This window comes from Nelusetta ayraudi, unplaced genomic scaffold, assembly GCF_046127955.1.
Source record: "Nelusetta ayraudi isolate G7.1 ecotype Tasmania unplaced genomic scaffold, CSIRO-AGI_Nayr_v1 ptg000017l, whole genome shotgun sequence".
Lineage (NCBI taxonomy): Eukaryota > Metazoa > Chordata > Actinopteri > Tetraodontiformes > Monacanthidae > Nelusetta > Nelusetta ayraudi.
Genome location: NW_027466067.1, coordinates 1,203,705 through 1,230,453, shown reverse-complemented (window position 1 = coordinate 1,230,453; position 26,749 = coordinate 1,203,705). Strand labels below are relative to the sequence as shown.

The 26,749-nt window shown below is 41.8% G+C and overlaps 3 protein-coding genes across 3 annotated transcripts; 2 read left to right on the top strand and 1 right to left on the bottom strand.

The window, feature by feature from the left end:
- Window positions 1–336: 336 nt before the first annotated feature.
- On the bottom strand, window positions 337–9,494 carry cdk4 (cyclin dependent kinase 4). The gene is made up of 9 exons (XM_076024578.1): window positions 9,400–9,494; window positions 9,147–9,367; window positions 6,743–6,977; window positions 5,267–5,402; window positions 4,959–5,126; window positions 3,801–3,910; window positions 2,864–2,914; window positions 2,618–2,753; window positions 337–1,246 (listed from the first exon to the last, which is right to left on the bottom strand). Exons 3-9 carry the CDS (start codon window positions 6,958–6,960, stop codon window positions 1,142–1,144), a joined length of 924 nt encoding a protein of 307 aa, XP_075880693.1. The 5' UTR covers window positions 6,961–6,977; window positions 9,147–9,367; window positions 9,400–9,494; the 3' UTR covers window positions 337–1,141.
- Window positions 9,495–12,389: 2,895 nt separating this feature from the next.
- On the top strand, window positions 12,390–19,376 carry LOC142887144 (E3 ubiquitin-protein ligase MARCHF9-like). The gene is made up of 5 exons (XM_076024501.1): window positions 12,390–12,505; window positions 13,798–14,071; window positions 16,395–16,550; window positions 17,403–17,595; window positions 18,503–19,376. Exons 1-5 carry the CDS (start codon window positions 12,417–12,419, stop codon window positions 18,808–18,810), a joined length of 1,020 nt encoding a protein of 339 aa, XP_075880616.1. The 5' UTR covers window positions 12,390–12,416; the 3' UTR covers window positions 18,811–19,376.
- Window positions 19,377–19,786: 410 nt separating this feature from the next.
- On the top strand, window positions 19,787–25,729 carry mettl1 (methyltransferase 1, tRNA methylguanosine). Its single transcript, XM_076024499.1, has 6 exons — window positions 19,787–20,035; window positions 20,636–20,763; window positions 20,854–21,038; window positions 23,061–23,174; window positions 24,212–24,313; window positions 25,353–25,729. The coding sequence occupies exons 1-6, from the start codon at window positions 19,956–19,958 to the stop codon at window positions 25,473–25,475; spliced, it is 732 nt and encodes a 243-aa protein (XP_075880614.1). The 5' UTR covers window positions 19,787–19,955; the 3' UTR covers window positions 25,476–25,729.
- The last annotated feature ends 1,020 nt before the right edge of the window (window positions 25,730–26,749 follow it).

The window sequence follows — 26,749 nt, the reverse complement described above, 5'->3', positions numbered from 1 at the left end:
CTTGAAAGGCTTATTTGGACACAGAGGGCATGTTCAGTTTTGAAGGGGGTCACGCCCGTCTTGCTCCATCTTAAATTATTTCTTCCAGGCGATTGACATTTCAGAGTTAAATGGGAGCACTGACGCATTTATAGGAACAAACTCCTGCTAAAAATTCTTCAGTACGAGACTGACTGACTGACTGACTGACTGACTGACTGACTGTTGACACCAGGTAAAATGTTAGGTGATCTCTTTTCTGGTCATGCAGTTGGTGAAATGAAATGTAATTGAATATATGATCACAGAAAATGTGACTTTGTAAAAAAACAAACAAAAAAAACAACAACATTTCAGTCCACTTTCAATATGATAAGATTTATTCATTTACACAGCCTGCCATCAGAACAATTAGCCAGCAAGAAACAAAAAACAGAAACAAAACGTGATTTCTGTGCAAGTTGATTTTTTTTATTAGGTGGTCTTATGGCGAACAAACATTTAGATGAAGCCACTCTTCAGCCCTCTGAAGACCCCCCCCACCCCCCAACCCCCCTTCTTCTTTCACTCTCTGACAGGCCAATCTCAGGCATTTCGATCGCACATAATTTCCTCGTGAGCTACATTAACATAATTTCTGTCGCGTGTTCGAGGCGTTTGTGTTCCTGGGATACAAAAAAAACAAAACAAAAACAAGTAAAAAAAAACAAGTGAAAAATAAAAATAAAAGCACTGACCATTGGCTGCTCTAACCCTGAGGTGTCACTCGGGTAACAAACGGACACCGTTTCTGCTTCTCCCTGTCAGAATAGAAATAACAACAGCAGGGTTCCAAAGGAGGAGACCGACAGCGTGAGTTCCTTCAGTCTTCCGCTGACCGGGCTGATGCAGGAAACTCAAAAACGCTGCTCCCTGTGCAGGGGAGTCGTGCTGCTTAGATTATGAACCGACGTGATGACGCTCCACTGATCCTTCAGGTCGCTCTTCTGCTTTTCAGAACGTCCCATTTTTTGGCCTTCCCTTCCCTTGTCTTGTCTTTTTTTTTTTTTTTTTTTTGAAGCGGGGTTAACGAGTCAATCCATGGAATGACACTGAAATCCTACATGGTCAAGCCAGGTCTAAACTTGAACAGTTACCTTGCTGCATGTTTCACCGCAATGTTTCAGCTTTTAGAGTTCTGAGTCAATATCTCTTCATCCTGGAAATAGGGATCTTCTAAGGCATTTAGGGCGGATATTCGCTTGGCGGGGTCAAAGGCTAACATTTTCTGTGGAGGGAGAGAAAAAAAAGACAAAGAGAGAGAGCAGAGCAACGTCATTCTCTTAAAATAGGCACAATCAAGGGAAAAAAAAAAAAACGTGTTACCATTCTTGGAGCGAGAGGAGGATTAAATTAAACAAGACGATGGACTATTTTTAGTTTTACGAGCACGGTGGCTATTAAAAAAAAATGTCACGCGATAAACTCTTCTGTGGTCGGACCTCCCGTCTGTGCAGCCTGCTAAGACAAACATCGGGTGATATGATTCACATACATTTATCTATAGGACGGAGACCCATCTGCCCCTTTATCTGGGACACCTGAGCACTCGGTCACTCTCTTCTTTTGCCTTCACAAAAGCCTTGACTTTTTTTTTTTTTCTTCTGTAGCATGGTTTCTACAAGGTGCTGGACATATTTCACAAAGGTGTGGGATTCGTACGACAACCAAACAGTAGGGGGAACTCGCTGAGGTGTTGCAGACACCAGTGATGAGGTGTTATAGCTTGGTCTTGGTGACAGGCTGCCATCAAAAGAAAAATATACACCGCAGTCCCAAAGGGATGGACGAGGTCAGTGACAATACGAAGGTAGTTCTGTGATGTCTAAATGATGCTCAGTTGGTTACTGAAAGGCCCGAAAGTGGGCCAAGAAAATATCACTGACAGCGCTGCAGCCTGAACAGTTGATATGAGGCAGGGACAGACTCACGTTTTCCATGCAAATCTGAGACGCAGTCACTCTGCTTCCCCGTGCTGATGCCGGCTATACGCTTAAAAACAGCAAGTTTACTGCAAAAAACTGTATTAATGTGCCATTAAACAGTTGTGCCAGATAAAGTGTCCCATGAGGGTATTGCACATGTCCATTTTGGGGGAAACAGCTGATGGACAATAGGCCAGGACCACAAGAAATGGAACGCGGCCGCAAACAGTATCCACAGAGGCTTTGGTCCTGATGACATGCTGGCACAAAAACACTCACAAGCTTTGGTACCAGAGTCACCGGTGCAAATTGTGATCAGAGGCTGATTGGTCTGGTCACACTTCAGGCAGGTGAAAGTGATTTAAAAGAGCCAAGATTTTACAGCAGAGCGACCAGGCCTTCTAATGCCTGCGGGCTCGGTCAGTTTTTCAGGTAGTTATTTCAATTCAGTTTATTCACATTTCAAACAAAGAGTCAATTCTGGTCGCAGCAGACGCAGTAGTTTGGTTTTCAACAACGCTAAAGTCAGAGCTCAGATCTTTGTGAGTGATAGTGAGAGTGATACGAGTCGCACATACTGGAACTGCCAGCCACTATTTGCTGCGTGCCGAGGTTCCAACAGAGGCACAGCATTGATAAAAAGCTTTGAACCTGAAAACCAAACAAAGACCTACCAGCAATAACTGAGCCCCCTTCTCATTTATTTCTGGAACAAAGTCAGTGATTGGACAAGGCGAGAGGGAGGGGAAGCTACTTCTCGAGAGCGTGACTTCGGTCGGCCATTCCTCTTCTGAAGGCAAGCCAGTAACTCTGAAATGAAAGATGGTTGATTTTTTTTATTTTTTTTTCAAGACAGGCACATGAATTAGAAGAACTATCAACAACTCCTATCTTCATAAAAGGGATTAAAAGGTACTGACTGGAGAATTTTTCCAAGTTGGTCCACTTCTGAGTCTCCACAGAACAAAGGTCTGACATACAAACAAGAGGTGGTCAAGTTCTTAGTGAATTGAAATACATTTATAAATGAGAGACAGTTTATACACGCTGCAGGAGTAACATGTTTGTCACAAATAGATTTTTTTTAAAGGGCAGTTTTACATTATGCTTTATTTAGCAATGTGTCACTTTTACAACTAGAGGGAGCTGCTGTGTAGGTGACGGAGCAGATTGTGGGGGAAACTTGACAAAATCATGACAGCAAGAAAGCATGTCGGTGGCTTTCAGAGTGCATTTTTTCCATGAAGCGTCACATGGAGAATGAGCCTTTCCCACAAGAACAGAAAGACTACGCAATGTTTCTGTCAATGTTTAACCAGAGCAATATTTCCCCATAACCTGATGCTTCAGTGTCCTTGTACCGAACGTGGCTGTGTGGTTTAAATGAGAAACTTGCCAACCAATGTGAGCTTCAAACAACAATTTAGAAAACAGCCGATTGCTCTGAAACAACATTTTGATGAATGAAGGCCCGGTCAGCATGTGAGTGCATGCAGGTGCACATCTGAATCCACTTCATCTGAAAATAGCCTGATGATGAGTAGCATTAAAAATAGAACTCACTTCACAATTATAAGGCTTCCACCTGTACTCAGTACGGTTACTGCGGCTGGATGATTAGCATTGAATTCATAGAGGCACATACTCCGCCTACTTAAATTAACAGACATATATATGTATATATACATATATATATACACATATATATGTATATATATATATACACATATATATATGTATATACATACATACATATACACGCATACATATATATATGTATATATACATAACACATACATACATAACATATATTACATACATACGTTACATTTACTCATTTCATTTTTTGTGACTCACTTGCGTCTGAACATTTCAGCAAAGATGCATCCAGTGCTCCATATGTCCACAGGTGTCGCATAACTGGAATGGAGCAGAACCTCAGGAGGTCTGTACCACAATGTCACCACCTGATTCAAAAGTGAAGAAGAAAAAGAAAGTCTGGTGAAGAGGCTAGCTTTTTTTTTCTTTAAAAAAAAAACCCAACAACATTATGGCAAAATGCATGACTGGATGTTTGATTTGATTGTTTGATCTATTTTTGTGTAAAGCTAATTGGCAAACATTGCACTGTAAAAACATGAAAGTTAAAAGGCAGCGGTGAAATCTGCAGCAGTGACACTGATTGGAATGGTGAGGACGCTGGAGTGGACACGCACAGAGCAGAGGATCAACTGCCGTCTGAATGAGCCCCTTGCTGGAAAATCTGACACATCAGCCCACTCACCACGGGCTCCCGGGGCAGATTTAATTAGGCAGCCTGCTGCTTTTTTAAAATGACTTTACCCATGTCATACCACGGCGAACGGCGGACGGACGCAGTGCAGCTACCTCCAGTTCGTTAGCCAGCTCAGCTTTACTGGAAGGATCCGAGTGCAATTTAATTGAAGCCTTGGGGTTATTAGGAAGGACGACATTAGGAAGGAAGATGGTGCGGGGACGCTTGACTTGCCTGCCTGGGCATCTGGAAATATATCAGGTACTTCAATTTGAATGCAAATACCTCCTAATTAAAAAAAAAAAAAAGAAGCTGATTAGAAATTCACTGAGATGCTATGCTAATGTCTCGTAAAAACACAGAGACGGAGTTGCTGGGAATCAGGACATTGATTCCAACCGAGCTTAAACACAGATGAGAATCTGGCCCAAAGACTTGACAGGGTATGTCTGTTTTTCTCCTGCACTCGGGGTCACAGAGGGCTGCTGGGAAAAAAATCTACAGTTGCAGATTGTACAAAAAAAAAATCTACAGTTGCCATTTCGCCTCATGTGCACGTCTTTGGACTGAGGAAGATGATGGAGAAGCTCATGCAGACGCAGGGACACCATGCAAACGCCACACCGGAAGGCCCTGCTGGGAATCTAACCTGCAGCCACTGTGCATCGTATCATCAGACATTCTCATGTAGTTTTCTAGGTGTAGGGGGAGTCCTATCAGGTTTAGGGGGCGGAGCTTACGACAGGAGTGAGGGTCATGTGACAGCTGAAGATGCGGGCCAGTCCGAAGTCGGCCAGCTTCACTTGGCCCTGACTGGTCACCAGAATGTTCTCGGGTTTCAGGTCGCGGTGCATCACACGATTGGAGTGAAGGAATGCAAGACCACACAGCAACTGCCTCATTAAGTCCTGCACAAAATATATATATATATTTATAAATACAAAAAAAAATGACAAGTCTATATTTTAGCAGAACATTTTCTTAATGAGCTCTGGCCACAACCGCAGATTACAGAGTCGGGATCAAAGCACTGCGAGTGAGTTCTTACTTTTACGCGTGCGGGGGATAATCCTGCAGCCGGGGCGTTCTCTAGGTAGGTCTTCAGGTCTTGGTCCACATGTTCAAACACCAGCGTGACTTTGGTCTCCTGCTCCGACCTCTGGGTGGCGCACACGTCCATCAGCCTGCCATGAAACAACAAAAGTTCGGCCTCGAAATCACAAGTCAAAGCATCTTTGTGCGTCTCCGCCGTGGTGGAAAATGTGTCTGGGACGGAGGGCATTTCACTCACAACCACACATTTCGCTACACAAAATGACACAATAAATAGAAATACTAAACGTGCATGAACAACTACATCATAAATAAGAATACTAAAACATTCAATGGTGCAGTTCAGCTGTGCAAATTCAGCATCATTTCCATCCATCTTGTACAATCTGCTCATTAGTGAGTCAGACCAAGAGTGCTTGTAGCTATTGTGCTTGCACAGGAGGGACCCTAGACCAGTGTTTCTCAACTGGTGGGTCGTGACCCTCGGCTTCGTGGGCAGTTTCCCTTTTTTTTTGAAGGGGATGTAAATGAAATAATTTCAATAATTTATTGTGTAGACATGATAGGAGGTAGGAGTGGGGGGGGGGGATGATTCTTAGATTAATCACGATTATGACATTGCCAATTAAGAATCGATTCACAAATTTAAAAAAAAATATATATATATATTTTTTTTTTAATGAGCGTGGAACTCATGTGCGACTGCACTGCAGCATCGTACCAAACCGTTTAAGGTGACGCACACTTGTCAAAGATGACTGAAGAACAAATTGGACCAGCTAGTTCGGGATTTAAAGCCACCCAGTGGCAGCATTTCGGGTTTTTTACGAGGTTGATGGGTAAAAGAAACTCGACAAGAGTCACATTGTTTGTAAATTGTGTCACGCTACAAACAAATATTGTGGCAAAACGACGAACATGAGGAACCATTTCGCCCGCTGGCACCCGCAGTTGGAAGAAAAGACAGAAACTCCTCCAGTTTCTCCAAACTAGACAACCATTCCCAACACCAGAACAAAGCTGCCAATACAGTCGCAAAGGGCGAGGCCAATTACGAAATCTATTGGGACTTTTCATTTCCGTGGTATGTTGCATGCTTTGGCGATTCTCGATTAATCGCGATTAATTGCATCGTAGCCCTCCGAATCGGAATCGAATCGTCAGGTACCTAGCGATTCCCACCCCTAACAGGAAGCGGGCTAGCATTTTTTTTATTTTGTGGGATAAATTTGCGTGCTGTGGAATAAACTTGGGTCGCAACTTCATGCGAAGGAAAAAAAAAAAAGAGGGTCCTGAGACTCCACCACCAGTTTAGAACCACTGATCTAGACCTCCTTCCTGGGTTCAGTGGGACTTGTTCGGAGAGTAGTAGGTGAGATATCACTGGGGAGTTTGGGGTGCTGCAGATTTTACCAGCAGGAAACCCCCCCTGACCCCAGAGATGAGTCGCGAACAACGCAGACAGTCTTACCGGACCACGTTGGGATGGTCAAATTGCTCCAGCCGCCTCAGCAGCGCCACCTCTCGGACCGTGGACACTGGGAGGCCGTTCTGGTCCGTCTGGACCCGCACACTCTTCAGGGCCACAAACCTCCCGCTCACTTTGTCCCGGGCCTTGTAGACGGTCCCATAGGCCCCGCCTCCAATTTCAGCCAGTTTCTCGTAGGGGATGCTGGTGCCCTGGGCCATGGCCACGACCAAACAGGCTGCAAGACAAGCAAGTGGTGGAAGGAGCGACTCGGTGAATGACTCAAATCACTTTAGGCCATGGCGAGAAAATCGGATCTTCCCGGGAAATAAAACGTACAAAGGAACACAACATGGGCCCAGAACAAATGCTGTAATGGACCTTATCATCACGTATAAGGTGTCAAACAACGAGTTGGTTGATACCAGCAGGAATATCAAAACCACACTTTAAGACAAATTACAATAGAAGGCACCGTTCCCAATAAACAGACGCCATGTCTTCCCCTCAACCTTTGTTCATAAGTTCATTCTAAGTTCAGCCAAAGTAACTGCGGAGAAGAATGGGCATCCAATACAAACGTGTGACAGCAAAACACTGCAGCAGGCAGCAACGGTCACGTATCACAATAGACTCATAAATTAACATCATTCCTATTGTTCCACATTAAATGGAGGACTTTACCCGTCTTTTCTTCTTCTACTACAACTACAACTACTAATAATGATAACAATAATAATAATAATATGTGTGTTGGTTTTGTACTTTATCTTTGTTTTCAAGATGAAGAAGCTTTTATCATATGCTTATCGTACTGCATTAACTACATATGATGTGTTCGCACATCAGCCTGGTTTTGGATGAGTCATAAGGGTTGTTGAAGCAGATAGCGAGAGAACTTTGAAGCTAGCGCTAGATAGCACAGACAAGACGTTGGCCAAGAAACGCAGCAAATCAGGACGTTGGAAGCTGTTTTATGTTGGATTTCACAACAATGGACTCTTGTGAATTTGTATAAACTGACGCCGCTGACGTCATTTCTCAGAACATTTCATATTTTAGGATGGCTACTTGTCCCCCATATGCTACATTCCTACTAAATAAGCTTCTTTTTTGATTCTCGCATTCTACATTGAATCAGAATGTAGCGCATTGTAACAAACACAACAGCTGGAGGACCACTTTGCGTTAAGGTCCCTAAATTTTCAACATGATTAATTGCTACTCGCATGATCGTATTATTACCGGCATTCATAGAAACGGTCGTTTGAAACGTTTTCCATCATAGGAAACCAAAATGGAAACGACATTCGCCTTATTCTACTTCACTTGCATTCAAATAATTACAAAAGACCAACGTCAGCACCAGAAAATGTGCAACCTGTGAATTTGTAGGGCGGAGCAGCTGAGAGACAAACAAGCCATAAGCGCTTGCAAACGGATATGCGAACGGAAACATATATATTCTTTTTTTTTTTTAAAAAAAGAGAGAGAAGGCCCAGCAAGTGAAGCGGCTGAGTCATCTGGCTCTCGGACAGCTTTCAGGCCTTGCAAGGCACCAAAACAACATCCTGTGTTTCAAATTAAACCATTTGTGAGCCAATCAGCGTGGCAGACCTGTTCAAAATGACTCGTCAGGCCTGGAGCGGGGAAAATGAACACACCCTACATCTAGTCAAGACAGGAAGCACTCAGGTTTTACATCCACTCTACATACATACATACATACATACATACATATATATATATTTATGTATATGCATATGCATATAGTATACAGATATATGCATATATATATATATAGATACATGTGTGTATGTATGTAAATACATACATATTATATACATACGTATTTCTCAGTGACATTACGATGGCAGGGTGCACAAGGGTGCGCAAACACACACACACACACACACACACACACACACACACACACACACACACACACACACACACACACACACACACTCCTGAAGCCATGTGGGCGGAGCGCAGACAGACAGACAGACAGACAGGCAGGCCGGCCAGCCCCGACAGAAAGCAGCTCTCAGTTCCGACACGTGGTGCTCCCTCCATTGCGACCCTTTGTTAATTCCGCTTCCTTCACAAGGGGGGTAAAAGGCTAAACTTCGCCAAACTTGTTCTCTGACGTGGCGTTGGGGTCGGGGTGAAGGGCGGATGGAGAGACAGCAAACACACACACACACACACACAAAAAAAGAATAGTAGCTGTGTAGCAGCGGAGGAGCAGAGAAAACACACCACCAACTTGCACGGACGTGTCACATTACGCAGATAAACAACAACAATAACAAACGAAGTGAATAGAATAAACCCAGGGCGAGGAGCGCACGGCAGCACATGAATCTCAGCCACCATTTCGCTCCCATTTACTTCTCGCACTCACCTCGTCCGCTCCGATGATAACTTGTGTAGCTCTATTGCGACGACATGCTCGTTCATGTGCCACGTAGAACCCGACAGAAACGGTTCACAGGTGGCAGCTCCGCTTCTGGGGCTCGTAGGAGGGGGGGTTTTCAACGGACGGACCGATCGAACTGTGTATTGTCCTCCTGCACTGTTATTCCTCTTCTTCGCCCTCTTCTTCTTCTTCTTCCTCTTCTTCTTCTTCTTCTTCTTCTTCTTCTTCCAGCGTGAACTCTTCTTTTTCGGGGCTGTCGCTTCCTGTTGCTCCTGGCTACTCTGACGGAGGCGGAGCTCGCGATGAAGGCCTATGAGATCTGAGGAAGGAGGCTTTGCCTGCAAGTAAAACCAAAATAAACCGAATAACAAGTCTTGTGTAAATTATTGGGGTGGCCAATCTATGAAAGGATGAAAACACACAGCATTTAAACAGTTTATTTCTGGCGTTTTAAAAGAACTACAAGCACAGCCATGCGTCTCAATTGACATACTTGAAGCGTTAAAGGTGTTCTATAAATTATTTTACATTGCTAAATGTGTTAGTGTACGTGTTAATAGTACGTGACTTGTTTTTTTGTTTGTTTTTTTGTTTGTTTTTCTTCTTTTAAGCTGTTCAAATTAATACAATTCATAAAAACAGTTTTGTTGTTAATCACGTCATCTTTTTCACTTACTATATATATTTTTTTTAAATGCAGTTGTGTTATTAACGACAGTCTGATGTCTTGGTATTGATGGAGCATGCAGCCTGTCTTGGCCAGTGGGGTATGCATCTTCGTCAAAATAAAAAGTAAACAATACTCCTTACAAGTGATATTGTGACCAAGTGCAAAAGCTAAATAAATGAGAAAAGAAAAGAAAAGAAAGCATTGGACAGGAGTTAGACCACTCACAGAGCATACAAAACTCACTGTCCAACCAGTTCCAGGTGTTGTTGGTCTCATTGGACAGGAATCCATGCGTCCAGGAGTCCAGGGGCCCCTGTGCTGCTGCCCTTCAGGGTGCTGGGACTTGTATTGGCTACGTGGTAGTCCAGTAGTATCACTATTGTCTCTGTCAGGAGTTGGATGTAAGGGAACCGAATGAAGCGGGTGGCAATGCTGTCACTGAAAACTAAGTGTAGTAAATAGTTTTATTGTTCACCTGGGGGCATACTTGGGCATTTTCACTAAAGCCTTATAGACCTTAATATTGAAACTGAGACTTGTCTTATTTGGCCTTTTTTTGTTGTTGTTGTTTTTAAGACTACAGGCTGTCTTGAAATGTGTCTGGAAAACCAGATATGCTGTTGTTGTTTGACCATTTTAGCAGATTGAGCACACACCCAGTACAGCGGTTTTATAAAGGCAGAGTTTGCTGCCTAAATGGACTGCAGACAGAACGGTGCTGAAAGGCTCCATTGTGCTGCACACTGCTGATTTACACCTCAGCTCACCTTCCCTGTTGGGAAAAGGAGTTATCTGACTTGATCAAACAAACAAAAGTGATTCACAGATGAATGTCTCTACCATCTCTTTCAGCAAGTGCACTTTTACTTTGGGGGATAGAATGTCAGTCAATTAATTTATAACAATGAAACCCGAGAGATCAGTGCCACTGCCAACACTCATTTCAAACTGTGTGATGCATTTCCTTTCCTTGATTCTCATCTGAAAAATAATAGACTGGATGCAATGTGGATGTGTTATTATCTATTTATTTATTGATTGATTTGTTTTCAGTTTAAAACACAGTCAAGGCAATTGGGTAACAAATGCAAAAAACAGTCACCAAACAACCAGAAATGCCTGTCTTGTGGTAAACTTTTGCTCGTCTATAAATAAATCCCTGGTTTTTCAGTTTGACTTTATGTGTGCTGCTCTCTTACACAACCAGCCCATTTGGGAACCAGCGCTCGTGCAATCTACTTCTCTCTGTGTGCTTGAGGCCCGAGTATTCTCAGACTTTGTGGGTAGTGACTTGTGGGAAGAAATGAGGATGTGGTGCAGCGACGCTGGCTTGCACAGGCCAAGGAATTCCTTTTCTAAAATTGCAAACATGGAAACTTTTGCTTTGAGATATTTACCTTGACAGACTAAATATCTCAAAGGCCAACAGAATTTATCATCGAATAGCCAACAAAGTCACATCAAAACAAGACAGGAGAAAAGGAGCAGAATGAACAATGAGAAGACCTGTTGTCCATCTGTTTGGCAGAGGACCAGCTAAACCAAAAGGATGTGGTGATGAAATTCTTGGTTACCATCCCCGACAACTAGTTGAGCTTCCCGAGGAGGTGCCACCAGGGGACAAACCTACTCAGGAAACTGAACTCTCTTCCTTCAGTCGAAACATTTGACAGACATTCGACTATACAGGTATAGAATGGTACACCTTCAGTATTGTGAAGGTCTGTTCCAAGGTTAACAGACTCACCAGGTCGCCCCTTGAGCACTGTGCCCTACCAACAGCTATTCAGCCTGCTCGGTTGTGTCCTCAACGACTTAGCTCACATCTTTGATGTTGGCATTTGTATTTCACATATGTAAACACAACTGCACCCTTACTACCTTTTCCCCCGCCTTGCTACTTTATTGTATCTGCTGACCCTTTGTATTTAGCACTTATGTACCTGCTCTTACCCCTCCTAAATACCCTCAGGAATCAATAAAGTTTTTCTGAATATGAGCTAAATAGTTGTGTTGTTAACCATTTCGTTAGAAGAATGAGGACAAACTGAGTGTAAAGGGGAAGAAAAACGTTCAAGCCTCAGATAAAAGCCCAATTAGACAATGTGTGCAGAATAGAAATCATTCTAGAAATCACAGAAATCATTCTGGACACATTTTTTGTTGTGTAAAAGTTTGAGGAGTTTGTTTTCATTCTCAGGACAATCCACTGATCTCAGCCTTTCTTCATTGCTGAAACTGATGCAAAGATATGCTTTCCAGACAAGGTGTTTTTCATTAAGAATTCACACTTCTTTCTAAAACATACAGATTTTTCAGCAACTAATGCACATTTATTCACCCTCATCTACATCATGGATGAGCATCGAAATGCCTGGACCTCCTCTTGTAACATTAGCCTCTTTTCAGTCAAACAGCTGTGCGCCTATGAAAGCATTGTGCGCGTGTGTGCGCGCGCATGGAATTGACGGCAATGTTTGTTTTTCTTTTGTCTTATATGAGCCGATGAATATCAGCACGTGGTTTCTACGTCACATGGATATCAGCACCTTGGACAGCAGCGTCTATCTGCGTTCAGCGGACGGATGGATGGATGGATGGGTGGCTGGCTGGATGGATGGAGTTCAGCTGTGTCCCACTCAGATGGATGGATTTTTCTATTCACTTGCCGCCGGTAAATAAACGGATGGAAGGACGTTTCGGGATTTCGGCGTGCTTGTGTCTCCACCAGCGGAGTCTTCGGGCGGCGCAGATCGCTAGTCTGCGTCCATCCGCTGCATCTGCCATGTGAAGGAGCGTCTCTTTGTCCCGGCTACACGCAGGCGGCCTTGATTGAATTCACCCGAGGTGTGATGGTGATGGTGATGGTGATGGTTTGCGGTTGTTTTTGACAAGCCGGAAGGACCGATTGTAGGAATTGCAACTGCAGTTTGTTGCAGGAATCCTGGTCTCCTCGTCCCGACGCTGCCAAATGTTTCGCAGAGATGGGTGGAAGAGGAAACACGGAACTCTCGTAAAATTGTGGACGTTTTTTTTTTTTCCCCCTTCATAATTATTGTTATCATTATTAATCAATCGTATGTTATTATTTGTCGCATGCACATTGCTTCACATAGCGTCGGTGCCGGGTCGGCACTGGGGAAATGGGTCGTTAAAGGGAGAGAAAAGTGCGCTCGATCGGCACAAACTGTGGCTGTATTTTTAATGTCACCGCCACAAAACAACGAAAAAGAGGCGCCCGATCCCTTCAGTTGTTTTTGCCAACCCGGTTTGGAAAATTAAATGCTGATCTGCCTTAAGTAAATTATTAAATTGATTAAATATCCCTCCCAACCCTGCGTGCAGGCGAACAGACGGTAGCGTTTTTATTGTCCTTATCATTACTATTTTATTTTATTATTTATTATTATTATTATTATTATTATTTTTGCAACGTCCCTGTTGGTTTTAAGGCGGCAGCATCCTTTAAGGACGTCGAGCTCTAACAACACAAAGGCAGACTGATAGAATCGTGGGCTGCAGCCGGAGAAGAACAGCCGCTCTTAGAGGTGCAGATTCTCCATCCGTGGCTCCCAGCCTCCATACAACCCCGAAAGAAGCCGCTTCCCTCCGTGGGAATGATCCCTCCCCATTGGCTGGATCGCAGTGCACATGCTATAACAACAGGATACACAAAGAACTATGGGCTGATCTAATAGCCTATCATGTTCCCTGTGTGCTTCTTTTGAGCAACGTCCCCATTCTATTGATTATTATGTGAACCGAATAATAATAATAATAATAACAATAATAATAATAATAATAATAATAATAATAATAATAATAATAATAATAATAATGGCATTCTAGTTGGTTCCACAAAGAAAGCAGTCTGGGGTGAAGCTGCTGAAGAATGTTCAAGTATCGGATCCGGACGTTTTTCAATGAACTCAAAGTGTTGCTTCTAATGCGCTCCGGATCAAACAGGAGGTCTGACTCAGGAACAGACCCTGACACCCAGACCAGGATGCGGGGGCTGGCCATAGGCGGCTGCGGTTGGCCAGCGTTCAACTGCTCCCAGAGGGATGACGAGGAGGAGTATTACGGCGCTGACCCCCGGCCTCGCAGCCTGGCTTTCGAGAGCAACGAGGACAGATCCAAAGACAAGGCGGGAGGCCTGGAGGCGGTTTCTCTCCCGAGTCTCTCGGAAAGCGGGATGCGTTCGCCGCAATGCCGAATCTGCTTCCAGGGGCCAGAGAAGGTACAGTCCATCGTATGTCGATGACCCTATTACTGCACTGGTCATTTGGACCCTGGTGGTCCCTTACACCAGACATGCATTTCACAAATTTAGTCACAGCACAAAAAAAACACATGCTTGCTGTTCTTCTGATTGTTACAAAATGAATGACCACAATATTATAGTGTTTTCTGAGGAGGGTCTTGGAGAAGTCTGGTTTTAGGATTTAAAAAATGGAACCATGGATGCTGTATTGAAACCTAATTGAGTCACTTTTAAATGCTACCCCACAATGGAAATACATTTGATTTTAAAATGAAATCCAACTATTGGGGTGATACACACAGCATCAGAAATATTCGATATTCTCTTAAATCTCTTCTGAAACTTGTAGCCAAAACAAAAATGCCAAGGAAACACCATTATGTGTTGTTACTATTGTTACTCCAGCTGGTTTTGTGTTTCAAACTTAACCCAAACCCTAAAAACACATTACAATATCAATATAATAATCCACTAAAGGTGGATTGCTTTAACCAAGTAGAAAATTAGAGTAGATAATTCATTCATGGTGATATATTCAGTTATTGAGGAAGCTACAGATCGACATCAAAGCAGTTTAACATATTTTTAAGGTGTCATCCCTTCTGGTGCCAAATTCTCAAGAAAGTCGCAGACGATGAAAAGGAATCAGTCGCTCAAAATCTTAAAATAGCTACGAGCCACTGAAGGGCACATATGAAGAAGTCAAAGAAAAATGCAATAATTTAATTTAATTTAAGTCAAATCCTTGTAATCGCATGTAGCACCTCATGAACAAAGGAGCATTTTTAAAAAGTCTTGCAGTCGATTTTGACCTGTTTTTTGTGTTGCACTAAGGTCACAAAAACACAACAGAACTCCAGATATCCAGCTAAATAAACACACAGCACATCACCAGGAATTAGACCAGAAACACTTCCCGGGGTATTGTCAATCCAACGCCATAGCAGCTCATCCAAATAGCCCCTGTGATTTATTTTTAGGCAACGGCAGAGTGAGATGAGTGAGCCACTATTGCATAAAAAAGGGAGCAAAACAAGGATACCGTCTGTGGTCATTAGATTTTGTCTTCTCTTATTTTGTTAAAGCTAATTTGGCATCCGCTTGTCTAGATCAATTTAATATCTTTCTGATAAAAAATATTACGTTTATTATCTAGATACCAATCTGTAACAAGATAACAAAGACATAACATGATGCCTGATGCTCCCAAGTGTTATTATTGCCTTCCATTCTTGATTGTCTCTCCAAAAATCCAATTCCCACTGCTCCCTTGAACTGAAGGGGCCAAGTGCAATCAGATGAAACTTCATGAAATGAGAGTGAAAACAGCCCCACCCACCCCCACCCCCGCACCCTACGCCCCAACCCCTCACCCCTAGGGCACAGCTGAAAGAGGGAGGAGATGCCGTGTGGGGGCACTTCAACACGGTGCTGTTTCTTGGAAGCGTTAGCAACAAAAACATTTTACTGCCCAAATATGTCTTTCAATTTGTGGAACACAGCAGGGCACAAGAAATGAGAGGACCGTTAAAGCGAGACAGACTCTTTTGAACATACTCTTCAAGAAATCTACCGCTCACATTCACAGATGGACAAACCGTTTGTATCAACTGAAATGGAATGAGTGTAAGTGTAGTGTTTAATATAGCACTGTTATATTAAAATGTTCCGGCAGATATAGAAATAGGTATCATATTGTGCTAAATTAATTTTTCTTTTCACTTTTTTTTTTTTCAAACAATAGCATGTCTGTCTAGCCTGTCCATCAATATTCATAAAATCTAAAAAGCCTCCATCCTATATTTGCTTGGCTTGCTCAAGTGGTACCGATACATCCTTCCCCTGCACCCTGACTGTGAATCCCTCCTTAGGCAGACATGTTTCTTCTTCATTCTGAGATCATAGGTAAAACTTTCATTGTTATTTACAGTTTATTATCACCTCAACATTAATCCTTATTATTACTGTTGTATTTACGTTTCGTTTCTCAGGACCGTTTGACAGCTATAGTGCGCAGGTTTGTTTATAGCCATGCACACAAATTCACACACTGGTGGCAGCTATTGCCTTGCTGGAAGTGAGCTTCAAACATGCACTCACACACTAAAGATCCAGAAAGTGGAGCGATTTGAGCTCTCAGCCTTGCTCAGCAGTTCAACACATGCAGCAGACAACTTAGATAGGTGTTTAAATGGCGGCATCAATAAAATGCAAATTCAATTATTACAGAGTTCTTTCAATGGTATCTGACTGAAACCTTTGTTGGGTCTTTGCTGTAACGTCTGTCTATGTTCTGCAGGGGGAGATGCTGAGCCCTTGTCGCTGTGCTGGCTCTGTGCGCTGTACACACCAGTCCTGCCTTATCCGCTGGATCAGTGAAAGAGGCTCATGGAGCTGTGAGATTTGCTACTTCAAGTACCAGGTCCTGGCCATCAGTACTAAAAACCCACTACAGGTACATCAGCGTAGGGGGTAAAGTGCTGTTTAAGCTAAATCTACTAGCATTAGACGAAAAAAGACAAGCAAAGGGTAGGAATGGATCAGTTATGATGCACAAATGACAAACTGTCAGAATTGAAATAAGTTCCCATGAGAGGAAAGTCAACACTTTCCTGTTAGTGTAAACAAATTAAAATCAAGTTGCCAGTCTCAGTTTCCACCAGAGCTATTTATATTGTCATCTACTAAAGAGGAAGAAAGCAAGGAGGCCTCACAGGAGGTTGCCAACAACTCATTTAAGAGATAGTGCACATTTGAAAGAGCTGCCATGTGAATAACTCAAAGTGTGGCATGGAAACAGTCATGGGAAAAAAGAATGGATCGCCAAACAGACGGAGCTGAACAGATGAAATGTTTCCCCCAGTTGTCCATTTCAAATTATCATCAATGGAATGTTTATAGCAAATTACTGAATTGATCTGTGAAACATGACGTGCGCTTGTCCGTAATTCCAGACGTGCTAAATTTGCTTGGAGAAAGTACTGTGATGCTTAGCAGAATGTGTCACTCATTAAGGAAAATCTAAAGACTGAAACAAGCATGTTTACAAGACTGAGTCTGTTCTGGATGAGCAAGAGATAACTTAATATTCGTAATTCTCTTTAAAAGGAACTGATTTAAATCACTAATTCCCTGTTAACACCGTTTGCGACACCAGAAATGAAAAGTGCTACTTAATTAACAACAAAAAAAACAAGTTGCTGACACAAGCCCTTCTTCCTTGCAGCATCTCAAGTAATCAAGGATCTCTGTGCAATTTGGTTTTGGTCTCTCAGTCCATTTCTGTCTCCATCTGTCTTCCCTGTAGTGGCAGGCCATCTCTCTCACTGTAATTGAGAGAGTGCAGATTGCAGCCATCATCCTGGGCTCTTTGTTTCTTGTCGCCAGTATCTCCTGGCTGGTGTGGTCGTCTCTCAGTCCCTCGGCAAAATGGCAGCGGCAGGACTTGCTCTTCCAGATATGCTACGGCATGTATGGCTTCATGGACATAGTTTGTATAGGTAAAATCTCACAGCCTTGCTGTGTTCTGTTTCCTCAAGAATCACACTGTTTGTCAGATTCACTCAGGAACACTTTGTTTTTCACCCCAATGTTATCTCCTGAAATAAAACTATTAGTTAATCAAGTATGACATTGGATATAGTATATGAATATGTACTTGTAGTATCCTGAGATTTCTGTTCCTCAAGAGGTCTCAGAATACTCTATTCTTATATCATATATGAATATATTTGATTTGATTTGATTTGATTTATTTCGAACATGTAAGAAAGGAAAGAGAATTAAAAAAGGATACAAAACCAAATACACACAAGAAAATTAAAAAGAATAATATATATATGTATATATATACATATATATGTATACATACATATATCATTTTAAAGATTGTTACATTTATTCAAACACATCATTATAAAACTAAAACAGATTATTAGAAAATAAATGGATTTTCAATTTAGACCAACTTAATTTGGCTACCACATTGTCCTGTTTATTAACTGGATTTAATTCTGCAACACTCTGTGAGAGTGGATATTACAGGCATAACAAAAACCAAATGCTAACCTCAGCATGGCTAGACCACAATAGCAAAATGCTGGTAAAAGGCAGCATTTTGTATATTGAAGACTATGTTCTGGCAGGACAGTTTTAGTAAACATGTGAAACATGCTGATAGAAATGTCACTAGTTTTGCACTAGTTTTGTCACTTGTTCTTGACCCCACAAGATTTTAATCAGCATGTTCATGTAAACACAGCGCAAACTGTCCAAAATCTCTCTTCAATTAAAGCACTTAAGAGCCTAAAGTTCTTATTAGCTCTGCACTTTTGTATACTTCCTGATTGAAAACACCTCGTTGTTTGTCCATATGTAATCACGCTTCTCTTTGCCCCTTATGCCCAGGCCTCATAATCCACGAAGGATCATCTGTTTACCGGATTTTTAAACGTTGGCAAGCTGTAAATCAGCAGTGGAAAGTGCTGAATTATGAGAAATTGAAGGACTTGGACGACCCTGTCAGCAGTAAATGTCGTGTCGAGAGGACCTCCACACACAATGGCACAGACAGTGGCCAGAGAGCGAGCCAGCATGTCAGGACTATCCTCAACCACCACTGTGGCTATACTATTTTGCACATCCTCAGCCAGTTAAGGCCCAACAACCTGCACCGAGTCAACCAAGAAGTGGTCATGAGAGTGACGACAGTATGAGGCTGGGAAACGCAGACAGGAACGTTATTCTGTGGAATCAGTGTGTGATTAGAATGAATAAAGGAAATCTTACTCTGCCACAGTTACACTGCCATTAACGTCTGGTTTATTAATTTTACAGATTTTCCAAGTAAATTTGAAAAGTGTATGCCAGGCGAAGAGCAAATACAACAGTCTGCAATCTTTAATTCTTATACAATTGAAAAAAAAAGGATTCTGTAAATGTACATTTTGCAAGCACAATGTTTGGATTCTAACACTTTTTTTATCGCTGTGACACATTATGCAAAAAGTCACTGGGCTGTTTTTGCTCTCTGAAAAAAAAAGTTCAATTATTGATAAGTAATAAAGTTTGATTTGAATTTGATGATTCTGTAATGAAAGATGTGTGGTGATAACAGTTGTACTTTCTATAATGAAGTGTTAGGATCTTGCAGGTTTTTACTCAAGAGACTGGACATGACAGACCTCTTGAAAACATACAATTGAAATACTACTCACATTTGTAATAAAGACTTGGATCATCTCAACATAAAGCTTTGTGTTTTGCTTAGTCATTACTGAAACCTTGATTGATTATTGGTTATGCCAACATATATAACATCCACATAGTAACACAATGTTTGTATATCTGGTAGATTCAAGAACATTTATTTTTCAAAGAATTATTTTTTCCCGTCAGCAATTTTAAGCCTAAATAATTTTTAATTTTACAGTTAGTGTTTCTTTTGTCCTTGAGTTAGTGATTTGCCATGAAGAGAGGAAGAAAGGAAGAATTATTTCAAATGGTTTAATAATGAACGCCACTATAAATATATGTTATACTGTTTCTGAAGATAAAACAAGCAAAAAAAAAAAAAAAACAACTTAGATGTAACACAGCAACGTGATCCTACAAATAATTCAATGCGCGCAGATGGAGACGAGGATGAGAGAGCGCAGCATTCCCAGTCCTAGCCAACTACTTTCCCAGAGGGCAGCCGCGCGGTCGCATGATGATGACGTCGCACCATCGCGACGCTCAAGCGTCTGTAAACTACGAACAAGCGTGACACACTGGGGAAGTCAGTAGTGGTGCTTTACTTACAAATAAGCGTGACTGTCGACTTACCTGTCCTTAAGAGCGTCATCATTCCGAAGCCAACATGAGTGTGTCGATGCCGCAGAAGCGTTACTACCGACAGCGAGCCCATTCTAACCCGATGGCTCACCACACGTTCGATTAGTGAGTCCATGTGACCTGTTTTGTTTTTTTTCCTTTACCGTGTTTGTTACTGTTTGTCACAACCTCTTTGTGTTAAAAAGGTTAAGTGCGTCTTTACTTGTTCGAGTGAACTTCCGTGTTTACATATTTTGTTTAAATAGGTTTTGTGAGCTCTGTCAGTGTCTCTACCAGGGGTGGGCAAACTTTTTGTGGTGGGCCACAATGGGTTCTAAAAATTTGTTAGACGGCCCTGAGCAGGACCAGATGGATGGAGTGTTCTCACTCATAGGAAAAAAAAATAAAGATTTATATGTATATATATAGATAGATAGATAGATATGAGGGATATGTAGGAAATGTTCTTTAGTGTCAGTTGAACAAAAGCTTTACAACAAATATCAGCCTCACAGTCTTTAGCTCTTTATTGAAATGACTCTTAAAACACTGAACAACTGGATGAAATGCAGCTATTTTATGACATACTTACTATTAATAGAAGTTGTTCAAATTCGGCGGGCCAGTTTCAAAAGCTTAATCGGCCACATATGGCCCCCGGGCCATAGTTTGCCAATGCCTGGTCTATACAGACTCAACTCTGAAAATGTTCCCTTCTGCCTTTAGCCCAGTTTGTCCCGAGGAGATGGACTGGTCAGAACTGTACCCGCACTTCTTTGCTGGTGACGCTGCCGAGAAAAACGGCTCCAGAGTTGAGTTTGCAGACATTGGATGTGGATACGGGGGGCTTCTAGGTACTTCACTGATTTCTCCGCACAGTCCTGCTCCTGAGCTCACACCACCTTCATTCATCTCCCCTGTCTGTTTATTTTGTCTTCACCCAGTGGAGTTGTCTCCACTTTTCCCAGATAAACTCGTGCTGGGCTTGGAGATCCGAGTCAAAGTGTCCGATTACGTCCGAGATCGCATCCAGTCACTGCGGGCCTCGGAACCAGGCAACTATCAGAACATTGCTTGCCTTCGCAGCAATGCCATGAAATACCTCCCCAACTTCTTTTCAAAAGGACAGGTGAACAATTGTATTTATTTCTTTGTATTTTCAGATCTTTATTTTCATTTTCCCAGGAGGGCGGGACATTACATTATTACATTATTTCCAGAACTGTGTTTTTGTGTCATACATTAATATCTGCAGGGGAAATAATCTTTCAGTTGAAGGACAATTTAACGAATGCACAAACCTCGTTGACTTCTTGTTTATGTTCTAAGTCTATTGTCTATTACGCTTTAAACAACCCGTATACCGCACGTTTGTTGAAAATGACGCGAGGCGCTTGTTAGCTAAGAGCAGTTAAACTCTATCAAAGGTTAAAAAATTGAGATAAGATAAAGTTTATAGCAAATATTGAATATAAACGCTAAAATAAATGTTTATCAGGAGAGCTCATGTGTATAATTCATGGTTACAAATTTAAAAAGCATGGCCGATCTTTTGTTGTGGTCCTTAACTAGAGCCAGAAATTGGTTAGCTTATGTTAGCATTAGCAGCAGTAGATATTTAGAGCGAGGGAAACAAGCAGCTTGTTTGTAGCCTGGTTTTTTGCTTCTGCTGTGTCTTCAGTGTGTGTAGGAGTATAAGAAAGTAAGAGGGAGGAACTGTGTTAAATGTCTTGACAAACACGAGTAATTACTGTTGTCATGAAAATAGACAATCTGATACCAGTCGATACCGAAGTTGGTATCAGCTTAGATTCATTTTATATCTATTCTGTTAAAGGTCCAATTGAAAGTATTTGTAAACGAGATTCCTCCTTCAAAACTACTGTTAACAAATGCATATTTTGAGATTCTAGTATTGTGGCGTATGTGTAAAAAATTCTACTAAATCCCAGTTAACTGAGAACATTCTTGTAGACCTTCTCATGGCTGGCACAAATGGAAGCTTGTTTTCCCTAAGTATGTAGACCAACCAAGCCGTAATTTATAACTCGTTTATTTGTGGCATTTATAGCTTCGTAATTGGGGCTCATAGTTGATACTGCAGCTGCAAGCTTCAAGAGACATGCAGCTGCAATATCTCATCTGAGTGGACCTGCCATGACATTAAACCAGGACTGACTGCTGGCTCCAGGCCAAAACTGTGCTGACTCGGATTAATTACATTCCCCACGTTCAACATATGGACTGTATTAATTTATATGGATCGCTCAATAAATCCAGGATTTGCCCACAATGGGGTGATTGACCGACACGCAAGGCATTTCACATCAGCTGATCAGGGACCAGCGCAACACACCATTTATCCGTTCCAATTAAGTGCACTAATCTGTGACTTGTTGAAACTGGCATTCATTTTTACAGTAGGTTTAGCGTACCAGGGTTAATTTAGGTAGCCGGGATTAAAAACTTCACCTCAAATGCCCAGAGCGAGTATAAACTGCTGAATGAACTCAGGAGAGCTGTTGCTGTAACACTGAGACATTCAGCCAAGTGAATTCTTTCCTTTGTGAAAAACCCACCCCATTGATATGTGTGTATGTATATACATATATATATTATGTGTATATGTACATATATATATATATATGATTGTTAATTTTCTATTTTAGGCTTCTTGGAATAGTAGGACTATTAGTAATAGTAGGACTAACCATGGACTAACGGCCTTGATTATACCTGCAGGCTTTTTGCAGCCTGTGGCCCTTTTTTGTGAGGCCATTTATTAGCCGCATCTATTGATTCACATCATTAAAATATGTTTTATGACCAAAAAAATAATTGACCGTGCAACAGTTTTCCGTCAGCGATGGACGTCACATCTCTTCACCCATTCGTGTTTTCTTTTTTCGCTTTCTCAGCAAGAAACGAAGCCTGCAGCCGTCTGACAGGCGCGGAAAGAAAAAGAAACTAAGGGAAATTCCACTTTTGCGTTCAGCGGCTCTTAAAAAAACAAAAAAAACACGACATGTCATGGGGAACACATTTTAGCCGGCCCACAAACCACGGCTCTGAAGCACGTAAAGTTCTTTAGTTTGAAGGTTATGATGGCAGTTTTAACTGTATAATGTCCCCCCCCCCCCCCCCCTTTCAGCTCAGTAAGATGTTCTTCCTATTCCCTGACCCTCATTTCAAGAAGACCAAGCACAAATGGAGGATTATCAGTCCCACGCTGCTGGCGGAGTACGCCTATACGTTGAGGCTGGAGGTATGTGTAAATCAATGAATTTCCTCAAAAAGCAGCGCACCTATTACAAGATGTCATTGTAAGCCTCTAATCAAATGAACGTTTCAGTGAGTTGATCTAATATAGTCGACATATTTATTATTTGCCTGTTTGTTTGCAACTTTTCTTCTCGTATCAGCAGATTAACACCACACTAGTTTGAGGACTTATCTGCTGCAGAAATGACAAGGATGTCGTGATTCAAAAAAAAAATTAAAAAAAATTGAACACATCGTTGCACCACAAACTGCCTTTGCCATTATATCACCACAAACTGCCTTTGCCATTATATCAACTGATTGCAGTGTGCAAAAAAAAAAAAAAAAATCAATGAATTCACTGAAATCCAATTGAGCAACCGCTGTGGCCTGCAGCTGTTTGACGTGTGCACGCACACACACTGCAGCGTGTCGTGTCGGGCCTGTTGCAGCTGCCAGAGGGAGAGAGACGAAACCCAGACGGAGCACGAAAGGCTGCCTCGGCGTTCGACACCTTTCGGTCCTTTCAATGCATTTTCCACTTTACAAAAAAAAAGAAGAAAAAAAACTTAAGCGATAACCGTCTCACTAGTTTTCTATTTACGTTTAAGGAATATACCAACATTTCTGATCCATTGAGCCAGTGGGGTCACTCTTATATTCCGTTACGCATTTTGAAACGATTACATGCGGACATTCGGGCTTATCAATTTAAATAAAGAGCAGAAAAAAAAGAATCCGTGTTTGCCCGCCAAATTTGCCAATTGCCCTTTTTCTAAGAAATCTTTGTTCTAGAAATGTTATCAGTCCATCCTCCCAAAGCAAACAGCAGGTGGTTAACCTCTATGCTGTCTGTCAGTTATTTTTGGTAATTTTAGGAACGAGCGTTGCTCTCCAGAGGTGGCGCCGCTTGACACTGGCTCTGGGCCGTCGGCTCCAACAGATACAGAAATGCTGTCGTTTCGTGATAACTTCTCGCCTCTCCCAGAACTGTTTTTTTGACCCCCTCCACTCCACCCTGTGTTTATCTGCTCACCTCAGGGGTTAGTGTATACCATGACAGACGTGGAGGAAGTGCACACTTGGATGGTCAAACACTTCACTGAACATCCACTGTTTGCACGTGTCACTGAGGAGGAACTGGTACGTTGACTTGCAGCATCTTGCCCCCGCACGGCAACATTTTTGCTCATGGGCACGTCGGAGGGGAACAGAGGTCAAACTCATGATCGACAAAATTCTTTCAAGGATTAGTTTTGAAAATTTGGAACACATCGTGAAAGTGTCTATTTTTTCTTCCTCTTCTTTCAGGTTATTCTCGCTCTCACCTACGTGAGGGGAAAATGTGATTTCGACGCAGCAGCAGCTCGTTAGCCGAGTTTATGCTACATTTACCCTAAATCCCTTACGAGGGAATAATAGGGAATTAATCCAAGTACCCTGACATGCATTGGAATTTTAACAAATCGTAACACATTTAACAACCTGTTACTTCTCTGAGAATATGAGTTTAATAGTAGTATGAAATGAAATACAAATACATAGCATCTACATTCCAAGTCTATTTCCCATGAACATATTAAAGGGTGAATCCAAACCAGCTGTGGTTGACAGACAGCAATGTAAAATATACACTTTAAAAGTATGAGAGGGAAAAAATTCCTGCCTGTTTAATTAATAAATTCACTCAAAGTAATAAAGGGAAAGTATTTTGCTAGTTAAAGATTTTGTCTGCATGCATGTTAAATTTTCTCTGTTTTTTTAAATCCTTATCGACATATGTATATATTGCATTTCCCTCCTCTGTATGTAGTGTAATGAATCATTGTTTATGATTGTTGTAGGATTTATTTGTACGTGCACTGAGTCATTGCCTTATGATTGGTGCATATATGCCTTTAGAGCAGAGTGTTGAGTGTAATGACTCAGCAATAAGAAGACTGAAGTGTTTTATTTTGTGCGTTATTTGGGTAGGTATGCTCCACTTCAGTCCACTGCTGCATGTAACCAGGCAGCGTTTTGATAATCTTTTAGCTTGCTTTACCTTTCACTGTTTGTCTGCAAACAAAACAGATGCCATGCTGATGCCAAGCGGATGTGACTGGGTGGCCTGCAAGGAAAATGTGTCACAAGGAAAAGCTTATGTAAGGTGGTTAATGTGTGTATGATCTTCTTTTGACAGGTGGATGATGTCATCGTAAGTCGTCTGGGCAGTTGCACAGAGGAAGGGAAGAAGGTGCAGAGAAATGGCGGCAAGAATTTCCTCGCAGTTTTCCGACGAATCGAGGATCCAAACAAGGACTGAGCTTTTTGGACGCGCGACGCCGCCGTGTTGCTTCCTTGCCAGGTTTTCTCCCAGAATAAGAGCTGACAAACAGGAATTTACATCCTGAACTGATGGATGGATTGGAATATTTTTTTTCTTCTTTCATTCCTCCACCTCTGCTCAGACTTAACCTGCAAGGTGTTTTTTGTATTTTTCGTTGTATTTTTATTTTTTATTTGATAGTTTTTACTATTTGCCAACAGTTGGTTTCTTTTAAAGACGTTAAATCAAAAGATGTTGGTCTCCAGTCTGTTTCATTATTGTTGTCCTGCTGTTTTGGGGGGGTGTTGTTATTATTTCAAATAATTCACTGTTTTGACTTTCTCCATTGATGGTCTCTTAGTTTCATTTGGTCTGGCTGTGGATTTCCCTCAGATGATATAACTGTTCTGGTTGCATAGGCATGAATTGAATAATCTGTGTCAGAATCTGGCAAAAGGATTAGCCTGAGATGTTTGGCAACAATCTGCATCCGGTGTGCAGGAAGTAATCGACCTAAAAATAAAACCCCTTGCAGTGGCACATCATAGAGTGATGACAGTCTTTGCTTCTTTGGTGAATTGTTCTCAGGAAGTTGGGGGGAGGGGGGGGGGATGAGTGTACTCTGGTAAGGATGTGCCAAACACATTATGGGATGCCTTGGCTCTCCAAATGTTTCATTTAATGGGATTTTAGAGAATGAATATCAAGTGTGAAATATTTGACCATCATTGCAGTAGTTGAACGCTTTAACATTGCTGGGGAAAAAATGACAATGAAAGAAAAGCAAACATTTCTAAAACAAAGGTTTGTATTAACGCATTATCTCAAACTCCTTTTAGCGGCACAAATTCTTTTTTAACGCGCGATTAACGCCCGGTTCACAGCGGAAGCGCCGCAGCACTCCTGTTCAGGCGGGGTTCACACCGGCCGCTCGAAACGGCACGCACTTCCGCGGCCGGCTCAAAGAAACACGAGAGAATCCGGTTAATACTCAAAATAAAATACCACGATTGACAAATGATCATGGCTTGAGAATACCTCGAGGTTTGAAGGTTTTTTTGTTTGGTTGGTTGTTTGTTTTTTGTTGTTTTTTTGTTGTTTTTTTGGAGAGTATCTGTACATTGTAAGTATACAGTATACAGCACAGTATACTGTAAGTATGTAATCGTTTTGGAATGTTCCAATGAAAATAGAACTGGGATATTTCCACAAAGGAATTATTATTATTCTCTCCAATTTTTCCTAGAGTATAAGAAACACAATAAACATCT